At 38.5% G+C, this 13589-nt stretch overlaps 1 protein-coding gene across 7 annotated transcripts in view; it reads right to left on the bottom strand.

Annotated features, from left to right (window-relative positions):
* PTPRZ1 (protein tyrosine phosphatase receptor type Z1) overlaps positions 1–13589 on the bottom strand; it is a 222570-nt gene that overhangs the window by 99075 nt on the left and 109906 nt on the right. For all 7 annotated transcript variants that reach the window (XM_061640120.1, XM_061640121.1, XM_061640125.1 and 4 more), the window contains 3 exons: positions 12095–12252; positions 10791–10941; positions 6282–6466 (listed from right to left, as the gene is read on the bottom strand). In XM_061640120.1, coding sequence (XP_061496104.1) covers positions 6282–6466; positions 10791–10941; positions 12095–12252 — 494 coding nt within the window. The remainder of the gene's footprint in view (positions 1–6281; positions 6467–10790; positions 10942–12094; positions 12253–13589) is intronic.

The raw sequence follows: 13589 nt of genomic DNA, 5'->3' as shown, positions 1-13589 counted from the left end.
GTGCATTAGGTATCTTCGACACACCTGCTTTTTTTCTTGTCACTGGGCTGTGCATGTTAAAATGGTTGTGTAAATTTGTATAGATACTAGCAGAGATTGTCAGCGGTCTGAGATGCTGTGTGCCAGTGTATGCATTTACCTAAGAAAGCAATTTTTACCCTGCATTGAGATCACTGAGACTTAAGACTTAGTAAAATAAGAAAAGCTATTTTATTTATAGAAATACATAGTAGATAGGAAGGTATACCTAGTTCTAACTAAGTTGGAGGTGCAACACCCAGGTTTGGGAGATGCCCTCGTGGCTCAGGAGAGAAAGAGCAGAGACAAAGGTGTCTCCTCTCTTGGACAGTCGCAGAAGAGAAGAAGGGCGGAAGGAGGAGGGGCAGATAAGCTTCCTTAAGTATATCAGTCTAACGACAGAAGTCAGTCAGTCAGAGCATCACAGGTAAAGGTAGTCAAGCCTAGCCACCTGGACCCTAACTCTATCTCCCTTCTGGAACATAAACAAAAGAACAAAACAAGAGTTGCTCTTGCCCCACTTCCAACCAAAATTAGCATTAAGTTCCCACCTCTGCTTGTATTCTAACTTAGGAGCCCATTATATATAAAATAACCACTATGGAAAGGAATAGTTCTCAAATACAGTGCACTATTCAAGTAGTACACATTCACATTATAGCTGGCTATATATACTTGTCAGAACTGATATGCATTTGAAATAATTGACAGTGGGTAAAGCTACCGAAGAAAGCACTTCTTCACACAGTGCATAGTTAAACTATGGAATTTGGTCCTACAAGGGCAGTGGTGGCTTGGATGGCTTTAAAAGAAGATCAGAGAAATTCATGGAGAAAAGTCTATCAATGGCTAATAGCCATTTATTTATTATTTTATTTATATCCCGCCCTTCCTTCCAGCAGGAGCCCAGGGCGGCATGATGGCTATGCTCTGCTTCCATACTCAGAGACAGTATGCTTTTGAATACCAGTTGCTGGAAACCGCACTCAGGTCCTGCTTGTGGGCTTCCCATGGGCATCTAGATGGCCACTATGAGAACAGGATTCTGGACTAGATGGGCCATGGCCTGATCCAGCAGGTTCTTCTTATGTTCCTATGTTTATGCACTGCCCAAACATTATAACAAATAAAATGAATTCACACAACTTAGCACCAAACTAGACTAAACAGTGATAGTGTTAATAGACTAGAGTGATGCTTGTTTCTTTTTATGTATCTGCCCCATGCACATATAAAGTAGGTAGTGGCTCAGTCTTCCTTTAACAGTAAAAGGAATGCACAGGGGAGAGGAACTGAATCCTAAATCTTGCACATCTTACTTCCCCAAAGTCTGTTGAGAAAATCAGCTGGAGCTTCTCAATTCAATGGCTTGCTTCTAGTATCAGAGCTGGGAGGGACAAAAGTGCTTGAAGCAAAGCAAGTGTGGAGAGACAAGGCGTAGTGGTGGTGGTGATGGTGGTGGGAGGATGAAAGTTCAGTGTCCCACAACCAGCTGTTCCTTTCATGGTTAAAGCATCACTTCATTTTATATGTGAATGGGGCAAACATGTGAATGATGGCTCCGCGATGTCTGCTTTGGCCCAAAGTTTGCCATATGAGAAGTGCATTGTACCAGTTATGTAAATATCACCATGGATAATTAAAGTTATCATTTGAATAAAATGCTCACCATTATTACAGATCTTTAGGTAATGGAAATACTCTGCATATACCATTGTAACAATGACTGCTATTAACAAACAGTATAAACTGTAGTAATACTGTTGATTACTATGCCATAGTTCTTCAACGTGTAAACATTTGAAAGAGGACAACCAGCATTAGGCTTGCCAGCTCTCTGGTTTTTGCCTGGAGACTCTGGTTTTTTGGGGTCCTCTCTGGGTCTCTGGGTGAGTCACCCCAATCTTCGGACTCCTGGCTTTCATTAAAAAAAATAAGTTTCTAGGTGGTCTGGTCCAAGAGATATACACCAAAATGTCAGCCGCCACCCACCGCAACTTCCGTTAGAAGTCGGCTGCTCTAATCACTGCCCTTTCAGTTTTTTAGCCAATAAGTGAAGTCAGCATTGTAATTGATGAGAAATTCCAGACAATAGCTAGAACCCATAGCAAATCCTGAAAAGAAGCTTCCTTTTCCTGCTTGTCTGCACATCAGAAGTTGAATATGTATAACTTTCAGCAGCAGCAAGATTGCATTTCTCTCTACAATAATATAGCAGGAAATCTAGAACTGAAGATCACAGCAGGATCTTGGTAGGCATTACAAAGTAAACAATTATAGTTACGATTATAATAAAAATGTACATGCAGGGTTTTTTTTAATTACTTGCAAAAATAGTATATTATACATTTTATCTTTCAAATAATTTTTTGACAGAAATTTGAAAAAGTATACATGCTACAGCTTATAATGCCATCACAATGTATTATTCTTTTCTAATTATAAGGAGTCAAACAAGTTTAAATTTCCCTGGGCTGTTGAAGAGGGAGTTCATTTGTCTAATTCATAGCCTGTTTTGAAAACCTTCTCAATATGAATCTTAATCCTATACTCACTTTTCTGGGAGTAAAGCTGCAATGTTAATCCCACATACCTGGAAGCAGTAGTATAGTGGCAAATTCAGAAGTGCACAGTCCTTTAATGTTAGTCATAATCACGCCCCCCTCCATTTTGCAGCTGGGTTGGGAATGAAATCCTTGTTAATGCCTTCTCCCACAACAACAGATATCCCTAGGAGCCAATCAGCATAAAAGGGGAGAGTGTTAGCTGCTGAGAAGAGTCTTCTCAATGGCTGACTCACTTCCTTTCACTCTGATTGGCTCCAATAAGCAGGAAAGGACAAGGAAGCATGTTAGAAGACTCTTCTCAGCAGCCAACACACTCCCCTTTCATGCTGATTGGCTCATAGGATGCTGAAGACATAGGGACTCTGCTGAGACCCTGCTCCCAAAAATGTAAAGGGTATAAGACCCCCCTGAGACCCTGGATGACTACACCCCTGACTGGGAGTAAACCCCACTGAATTCAGTAGAGTAGACATGGTTAGGATTGTGCTGTAAATCAATGGGACTTTTGAGTGAACACAGTAAAGGATTGTGTTGTAAATCTTTCTCTTTCCTTCCAAACCTTTTTTTAAGCAATTAGGCAAGGCTTACTTACGTGTCACTGTTTTTATTTGGCAGGAAGCTAATACTGATTTTTTTAAAAAAATGTTCTGCAACTGGTTTTGACAATAAACTATTATATTGAGTATATGTATTTTTAATCTCCTGTGTGTGTATATGAATCTTTCCAACAACCCTGTGAGGTTGTGTTGGAAACCAAGTCAGCTCACAACAAGAAATAAATCCTTTTAAAATCCAATGACCATAAAATAAGTATAAAACAGTGGCAAAATAGCTTAAAGTGACATGATTCTGAATTTTGAATTGGGTGAGTGACATTCCTTATCATTTGAGCTTGCAGTCCTGTGCACACTTCCCTGTTTGAGTAAGCCCCACTGAATACATTCAGACTTGCTTCTGAGTAAACATGCAAAGGATTACATTATAAATACTGTCTCTGTAAATAATAAACATATTTGACAGTCATGATATAAATATTTCTTTATACTATGGTCCAATATGTATCTGAACATCATTCATATTTGTACATTGTTGTTTCCTCTACATTTCAAGTGTGCCCTTCTTCCTTAGGGTGTCTATGGTCCACCTCTGGTGTTTTCACCGTGAAGGGCAGATTAGGCTGAGAGATGGTGAGTAGCCCACGGTCACCAAGTAAACTTTGCAGCTGATTTCCATTTTTAAAAAATAATTAAAATGATTTATATGCAGGCAAAGTTTATGAAGTAATGCAGATCCACTTAATACACTTAAAGCACATCCAACTCGCATTTAAAGTGCATGACTTCCCCCAAAGAATCCTGGGAAGTGTAGTTTCCCCCACACAGTGATAGCTCCCACCACCTTTAACAAACTACAGTTCCCATTATTCTGTGGTGGGATTCATGTGCTTCTAATGTATGTTGAATGTGCTTTAAATGCATGATGTGGATCTGTCCTAGGTATGCTGGGCTCCTGCTGGGAGGAAGAGCAGGATATTATATAAATAAACAAACAAACAAATAAATAAATAAATTGAAAAGAATAATTTTAAAAGAAACTTTTTTAAACAGGGGAAGGGCTGTTGCTCAGTGGTAGGGCACATACTTTGCATGCAAAGGTCCAAAATTCAATCTCTGGAAAAGACTATTGTCTGAAATCCTGGAGAGCCAATGCTAGTCCATGTCACCAGTTCTGAGCTAAATAATGCCAAATGGCCTGAGTCGGTATAAGACAGATTCCTTTGTTGTAAAAGAGGAAAGAGACCCAAGGGCCACAGTGACTCTGAAATTTATTTATCTATTTTATTTACAACATTTATATACCACTTCACCATAAAAAACCGGAAAGCAGTTTACAGAAGGAATTAAAACAATTAAATTATTGGCAAAAACAGTTAAAGACAGGTATTTAAAAACATTCAAAATGATAAAACCAACAATGAGTTAAAAACAGATAAAAAGCATAATAGTTTCTACCTGCCTGGGTAGGCTTGCCTAAACAAAAATGTTTTAGCAGGTGCCGAAAAGAGTACAATGAAGGCGCCTGCCTAATGCCAATAGACGGGAGTTCCAAAATGTAGGTGCTGCTATACTAAAGGATCAATGTCTTACAAGAGCAAGTACTATGTGGCAACCCATAACATGGAAAGCACACCTTGAACTTGGCCTGGTAGCAAATTGACAACCAGTGCATATTTCAGAGCAGAGATATTATCTGCTAACAAGTTCTCACTCATGTCAGCAATCGTGCCACAGCATTCTGCACTAACTGCAGCCCCCAGGTCAGGTTTTGCTGCATGGGGATTTCTGTGACCTTGGCTGACTGGCTGCCAGGTTTCTTTAGTTTTAGTTAGGAATCCTGATTGGTTGTGGGATGCTGAGTTTTCTGCCTTACTCATAGGAATCTTGTTGTGGTTAGTATGGTATTGCATTTAGGAAATCATCATTGTCCTTTTTTTTTCTTTTTCTATTTCTATGTCATTTACCTCCAACCTTACTCCCTTACATCCATAGAAGAAATAACAGTAGTTCCATGGTCTCAGCTCAACCCCGTTAAACCCACTGGTGATGCACCTTGTTGTTTGCATGGTTTATTTCTTGCCCAATAGTGGTAAAAGAATTCACACACTGGGAGGTCTGGCTTCAATTGCTGTTGTTCCCAAGCTGCTGCCTATGAAGGTAGACCAAACCATGTGTGTTTTCTGTCTGTTATTCATTACTCACTGGAATTGGGTTGGCTGTCAAAGAGAGTTTATAGCAGCCCACAGGGGTAGGCAGGAAAGGGTAGATAATCTTCTTAATTCTTACTCATTTCTCAAACCTCTCTCTGCAGTGAAGGGTCAAGTCTGTAAAGAAGTTTGGAGCAGCTATGTTAAAAGGCAGGCAGGGCATTCCAGGCAGGGGGTTGCCAACCCTGCTTGATATCAGTAATCTTTGCAGAGGATTCTAGTCAAGCCTTACAAGCAGCAGAACCCTAACCATATCTACTAAGAATTAAGTCCTATTGAGTTCTGCGGGGCTTACTAAGTGTGTTTAGAATTGCAGCCTTCAGGGGCATCCATCTTTACTCCGGAGTGCTCCCATCTAACATCTCCACAACACTAGGCTCCCTTCTTTCTACAATGGCGTTCTGGTGACTGGCCTGGCCTGAGGGCACTTAAATCTTTCTTGTCAGAAGCAAGTAGGCTAGATTAAATGTTCCCTACCCAGGCTCCCTAAGCAGGTGAGAAGTAATGATCCTGTCACTTGAGCTGGACCTGTGAACACCCTAATTTAGTTAAGATTTCTATCTTAATTTCCAATCAGATTTTTTGTTTGAGTGGTATGCTCCAAGTAACTGTGGTTGATGCTTAATGTATCATATGACATCAATAGGGCCCAGCCTGTGACATCACTAGGGCCTGCCCCTGCCCCTGATGTACATCACTAGGGCCCACCCTGAAAAACATCACTAAGGCCTGCCCCATGACATCACCAGGGCCCGCACTGTGACATCACTAAGGTCTGCCCCTGAAACCCTCTCAGGGTTTGGGATGCTTCTGACCTGGCAATCCTAACCAACATCCTGAGTTCTCATTAGTGCTATCAAAACATTCACCCTCCCAATAAGAATTTGTAAATGAATCATGATCTCTAGAAAACCTTTAAAGTAATCAGTTACCAAGTCCTGATATCCATCTGTTTGAAATTCGTGCTTTGTCTGGTCTTCTCCTTCTAACTGTTGGTAAAAAACAGCAAATCTCTCAATCATTGTGTCATATACAACTCGTGGTCTTTCCCAGGTAACCAGAAGGCTTGTGTAGTTCTTTGGATCAGCTTGAACATTTTCTGGTTCTAAGCTGCAAACTTAAAAAAACAAAAACAAAATAATAGTTACAAGAAATCAGGGATAATACTTAACCTGTATGATATAATAAATTTCCAATACTAAACTTGTGTGATATAATATATAATTCAAAGGCTTCCTGCCCTTATACCATGGTAACAGCATATGAAAGTATAATGAAACAATCTTATTTAGGCTGTGAGCCATTTAAAGTTTCTTTCAAAATAAAACATTTTTTAAAAGCCCAAAACATGTTCCTCAAATGTATGGTGAGCCCAGCTTCCTTTTGGCTTCATAACCAAAAAAACAGACTACAATGCCTCCAAATTATATGCTTTCTTAACATTGGTGTAGTGATAAATTCTGACATGCAGGTGTACTTCATAACAACCTCCATTGCCACACTCTCATAGCCATGCCCCTTTCAAAACTATACTCCCCCCCAAAAAAGTATTTTTGACCAATACAGACATTATGGCTTCAACACCATGCCAGGTTTTTTTCTGATACACTTCCCCTGTTTTCCTTAATATCCACAGCCTGATGAAGAGATCTGGTGAACTCAAAAACTTGCTCACTATTTTGTGGTACTTTGGTTGGTCATAGTAAAAGGACTTCAGAATTTTTCAAAATAAAAGTGGCACTTTGTTAGTCATGCATACTTGCTTAACCTACCTCCTATTTTGCTTAGCTTATTTAAGGAGCAATTCAAACCCAAGATGCACTGGGATGAGCTGAGTTTGGAATAGGTGGATAAGCTCAGACAGGCCTATGCCACCTGAATTCCCGCATCCCAGCTCAGCCAGAGATACGCTGGCATGAGTCCTCCATCCTGGTTCAGCCAGGATATGTGTATCCAATTGCTTACCATGTGGAATCTCTTTCATCATGCTACTTCATAGCAAAAACAATGAGAAAAGCACAGGTTTGTGGAGGCATGGTGAAAATCAATTATTTTCCACAGAGGCAAGAGGCTGTGTATTAGCAGATTGCCATTTGGAAAAGCCTCTGTGTGGTTGGATTTAAAGTGGCTAAAACGCAACTACATGGAAATATACATTAGCCTCAAGACTGACAAAAATTTTAACCCATCAGCTGAAAAGTCACTAGCATGATCAACTTTCATTAAAACTATTTTACTCGGGAAGAGGTTATCTTTCTTTTTCATTATCATCATCTAAGAATTTGCCTCTGGAACACAAGAGGGCACTCAAGGCTCAGGATTGCTTTCCAATACTAAACCTGTATGATACAATTCAAAGGCCCTCCCGCCCTTATACCATAAGTAACAGCATATAAAGTCTAATGAGCAATATTATTTAAGTTGTGAGCCATTTAAAGTTTCTTTCAAAATAAAACACTACATCTATCATTGTGCCAGTTTGTATTTACTACATGTTGTTATGTACTGGTTTATTAAATCGAGCAATTATTGCGATAACATGAAGTATCCAGTGGGGGAAACAAAACTTGTTAAATTGTAGTATACTGAGCCAACAATATTTAATAGCTGAAACTGTAGCAGGTGGAATGAGAACACCATTCACAACATAATAAAAATACATAGTGCTTTCTTTCCTTTTTCCAGTCATAATGATCCTGAGAAAAGAGACTTTGAATTTCTATTTTGGAAAATATTTGTACAATTTATTGACTATTATTATCATGCAACACTGAAACTTATGGCATCCCATCCACTGGAATAAGAGTTGCAAGAAAGCAGTGTTCAGTGGATTGCAAGAGATAGTGGGATGTAGAGGATAGAGTACAGAACTAGGATCAAGGCACCAAGCTCTAGTATTCAATAATCTTCTGTCTCTCCTATATAGAAAAGGGTTATGGGAAGATTTTAAAATATTGATCAACACATTCAGCAAATCTCAAAACTCAGCATTAATTATGAATTCAGTTGTAGGAATGTGTATTCTGATAAGTCTCATTGTGTCCAATGGAGATTGCTTTCTATCAAGTGTGTTCAGGATTGCAGACTGAAACACATTGGATTATGACCTATCCAATCAATCCAAAGTGTCCAATGTGCACATGAAGTTCCACACAAGCAGGGTTCTATATTTCTTGGGGATACAGAGAAAAGTGTATACATATGCATGATGGGTGGAGAGCATTGTCTAAGGAACTTTAAATTTTGCTATATATTTATTTAGAAGATTTATAAACTTCTTAATCAAAGGGCTTTTTAAGAAGTGTACAACAAAACTGTAGATAAAATAAAGCTAAAAAATATACAGAGAACAGAAAGTGAGAGCGAACCATGCTTCCTATTCTCATGGTTCTTTGAAATGTCTGAAGCAAAATTCAAGGATGTTCCACTGAGGAGAGGGGCGTAAGCTACCCATGCATCAGGAGTACATAAATCTCACCACAAGGGCAAGGGCAAGAATTTAACTTTTCAAAGAAAGGTGGGAATGAGAAGTATGAAGCACATATAGTCGGAAGTTGCTATCTGACATGGTAAATAATGGCTTGTATGAAGTTCTATTTCAGCAGAACTCCATGTAAACACTGGAACTCCTGCATGCAAAAAGGTCCCAATGAACTGAAACTCATTTTTGCTAGATCCATAATCCTGATGGATGTCTGTGCTTGATTCCATGTGGATCTTTGCTGAGAGGTTACTCTGATGAGACAGAAATTAACATGTATTTAGACTAAAACCAGATGGATATGCCTCCCCAGTTCCTCAAAATCCTCATGCATCTCAGTAATCTTCCTATTTTCCAATTTAATGCATGCCACCTGGCAAAGGAGAATAGTCCAAACAGCTGCTGAAGATAAAGGCCAGAAACAGTGCAAGGGATAACAGCAACCCCAAATGGATGTTCAGCCAGGGGACAAAACTAAGGAGGGAAGCAAAACAGCTGCAGTGAGAATATGCAGGAAAGTCCCTATTCCAGCACTTAGGACAACATGAGGATAAAAGAAAAGTGTAGCAGAACCTATAGCACAAAAGGAACAGAACTGGTGATGGGATGAGAAAGAAGTAATGATTAAAATTAAAATGTTAATTTAACAGAATAAAAATAACAGTGTTTTTTAATATCTACTAATTCTAGATGCAACTATAATATGTGGAAATCAAAGAACATAACTTTTTTATTGTCTTTTATGTATAACCTCATCCTTATCCTAGCTAATATAGTCACCATTACTTACTTCATTCTTAATAATATATCTCATTAAAAACACCAGCTTATAGTTAAATCACATAAACCATTAGTGAAAAAATATCCTTCAACACATTATGGGTTTTGGACTGATTGACTTATTTACCTAAGTGCTACCTCTGAAACAGGAAAGGGTATCGCTAGTGCTGAACAGTGGTAATTTACTTTATTCATTAAAATACAACTTTAGGTTTTTTACCCTGCCTCTCTGAGGCTTATGTCCCAATCAAGGCAGGTTACATAAATTAAAATCATAACCACAATCAATCATATTTTTAAAAATACAATTACAAAAAATACAGGCATGACATTTTTTTTAAAAAAAAATCAGGCCTCAACATAGGCCTTCATCTAAAGCAGTGCAACAAAAGCCTTCTGATATAGAAAGGTCTTCAATGACCAATAGAAAATTCCAAAAGTGAAGGGAAAGGTGTCCCATAATCTAGTTGTGGCTGGTGAAAATTGTATTAATTTATATGTTTTTGAGATACAAAATGAACACAAATGTCATAATACCCACTGCAGAATTTATGAAATAGTGTGGATCCTATTCCATTTCACCAAACTATATGTCTTTCAATATACATTAGCAATGAACAGTAAAATCTACTTTGATTTAACGGAAAAGGTATTTTGCTCAAGGAGAGGTACATTCAAAGGACACAGCTGGTAACTTGTTCAGCTTTTATTACCCATTGTTCTCTCTGCAGCTACATGGCCATTTCATTATTGAACTGCATTTTTTTTTAAAGTAAAAGTTTTTTAAAAACCCTATTGTTAACTTATTACACGTAAACACTTGCTATCTAAATCCAATTTGGGGAAATATGTGTGTGTTGAAAAACTGCACACAAAACCTTTTATTATATCCAGAACCCCCAATCTCATAATACAGCTGCCAGAACTGCACATACATAGCCCTACTCAGAAAATAGACAATCACAAAGTTCAGCTGTTCAGGCAGGCCAGGTCTGTATTTAATTTAAAAGCACACAACTCTTTTTCCTTGCCAAACAGCTGACTGGCATAATTATTGATTTCCTGACAGTTTTGTTCATTAGTGCATTTGAATCAGAGGCAGTATTTTTCTTATAGAAGCAATTCATTGTGGTTAAAATTGTGATCATATCTGTCAGGTAAGCAAGTTAGCAATACATACCTGCTTCATGAATTACTTCCTGTCCAGTATATGAGGAAAACACCTGGCCAGAAAATTTGTGTTGTTGCTCTCTAAAATTATTTTGCAGGTAGTCCATCAGCATCACATAACCAGATTGTTGCATGGTAAGGACATCACAAAATGCTGACAGCTGCAAAATGCAGTAAATGCAATCACATAGGGAGTTTTCTTTAGAAATAACTCTGCATAAACTACACTAACAAAATGTACTTTTAGGGTGGTGGAGAAATCAGTATTTGTATTTCATGCATCATTGTGATTATATTACAGTTCTCACATAATGCACATTCACATTTAGTGTTTCCACGCTGATGGGTTTTTCCTCCTTTGTGTTTTAGTTACCAGAAGCATAGCCACCTGAACCTTTTTATTCCTCTGTACAGTTCATCTATGGCCAAGTTGCTGCCTCCATCATCAACCTCCCATCTCAGTTGGCTTTTTCTTTCACCCCACATTCCCACCACCCAAGGGTAACTGTTCTAAAACACTGCAATATCCAGCACTATGTTGAAGGAACTATGTCCCTAATACCAGAGCTTGGTAAAGTTACTTTTTTTGAACTACAACTCCCATCAGCCCAATCCAGTGGCCATGCTGGCTGGGGCTGATGGGAGTTGTAGTACAAAAAAGTAACTTTTCCAAGCTCTGCCTAATACCTCCCCATTCAAATCTTTAAAACCTTGTTTGAAAGATACACACACAAAAAGGAATTTGCCATTCCTTTTGCTGCTGTTATTGAAATTGTGATTCAGGATTTGATTCTGGTTTCATATTCTAGTTAGTAAGTTGCCATCAAGCTACTGCTTCCTGGCTGGATTTAAGCAAACCACAACGGAAGCACTGAAACTTGCACACAAGGGGAGGAGGAAAGGGGGAGCATTCAGGTCTGATGCTTATTCTCAGCTTTAGCTTTAAAAACCATAGTTTATTAGTCCAACATAGTTATGTCATATGAGAGAGAGAGAGAGAGAGAGGGAGAGAGAGAGAGAGAGAGAGAGAGGGAGAGAGAGAGAGAGAGAGAGAGGCCAGTTTGGAAAACTGTGTTTCTCCTGAAGCTATGGTGTATAAGACTATAGTATGACTCCTTGCTTTTTGCATAAGTGTGTGTAAACAACTTAACTGTGCAATATGTTATCAATTTGCAATGGATCTATGCCCCAAAATACAGAAAACCTGTACAAATGAATGGTCTATTCCAACAGAATTCCAGTACTCAATGCCACCATGATGTTTTTTGTGCAATAAGGAATAACTATGTCTTCGATACGTCTTATATAAATTACCTGGTTTTCTGAAATGTTAACAGTGTCTTTGAATACAATCCATTCAACTGTCTCTGAGCAGGGGGGAGTTGACAAAGATCCATTATAAGTGTAATATTTATCAGTTGAATTTGGCAAAAGATTCAACAAGACAAAAGGCTTCAGTTCAGTCTTTTTCCCTGCAAAATATAATTTATAAGTAAATAGTGATGACATTTCTAAATCAAGGCTGCATAAAATACAAGTGGAACTGGAGCGCAAACAATATTTTTTGAACAGTAACAACAGAATTCATCCACTGCGGGGTTAGTTGTTTAGGTCTTACATTGTGTACAGGTAAAGAAAACCCAGAAAGTACCTATACGTTAACACAATTCAGTATATTATTTGAGTGATAGGGAGGGAGGGTTGTACCACTCCTCTGGGCTTGGTAAAACTCCTCCCACGCTCTACCCTGATCCTTGCCTGTTTTGAAAAACTGAAAGATCAATTAGAGTCCTTTCACTTCTTTTAGTTCTCTTTGTTTAACCTTTCTACAGTACTATATGCCTAACCTATATTTATAGCCAAGCATGGCAGTAATTATACCTATGTGAAAAATACCCTTAGATATTGTGTCTTAGATATTAGTAATTTACTAAGGCTTGTAAATATCCAGTAATGGAAATTAATCAACTTTGTTCAACTTTTTTTGTAGATGGCATGTTCTACCGAGTATTAAACCCAAACCTGTGCTGCCTGCAGTTAGCTTTATATTCAGAGGCTGAAAATAATAGCTACTTTCCTTCTTCCATCACAGCTGTCTTTCTGATACGTTAAGGTTGCTTTTGTGTGCTCCCTTCTTTAAAAATTATCATAAGCACTCATAGTTATGATTTTCATGAAACAGAATCAGTGTTAAGGAAGTATAAAATTATGCATAATGGACCAAACATTTCCAACAGACTGATGGGATCTGAACTGGCTGTGACTAACTGGGTGACAGAATTTGGCGATGGGGTGAATAGCTAAGTGAAACAGCTCAGTGTGCAGCAGTTGTGAATTAAAGCAAATGCAATGTATTATTAGGAAATGGGTTTAAAATAAAAGACTTGAAAAATCTTCATAGAGATATATAAAATTATGCATGGTGTCAAGAGAGAATTTCTCCCTTCTCTCTCATAACATTAAACTTAGGGTAACCCTAAGATAGATTTGCAGTCAGTTCAGGACAAACAAAATAAAGTACTTCTTTCCATAGCTTTTGCAGTTTGCTGCCACAGAATGTAACGATGGCCACTGGCTTAAGTAGTTTAAAAAGGGGATTAAACAAATTCATGTAGGATAGATTATTAATCAATGGCTATATGTCATGAGAAGTGGGACCTGCAACAAAATGTTGCAGCACTCCTGTTCAGTGTTCTGGTCAGTCAGCCTTGCCCTCTCCCACTATACTTCATCCCATTCCACTTCCAACCTGGTTTCCACTCACCCCCAAACTGTCAGTCAGCATCCTGTGGCCACTGACTCCTCACTG

Source organism: Rhineura floridana, chromosome 8 (genome assembly GCF_030035675.1).
Source record: "Rhineura floridana isolate rRhiFlo1 chromosome 8, rRhiFlo1.hap2, whole genome shotgun sequence".
In the NCBI taxonomy this organism is placed as follows: Eukaryota; Metazoa; Chordata; class Lepidosauria; order Squamata; family Rhineuridae; genus Rhineura; species Rhineura floridana.
The sequence above is the reverse complement of the archived record's forward strand: the minus strand, read 5'-3'. Positions and strand labels throughout refer to the sequence as shown.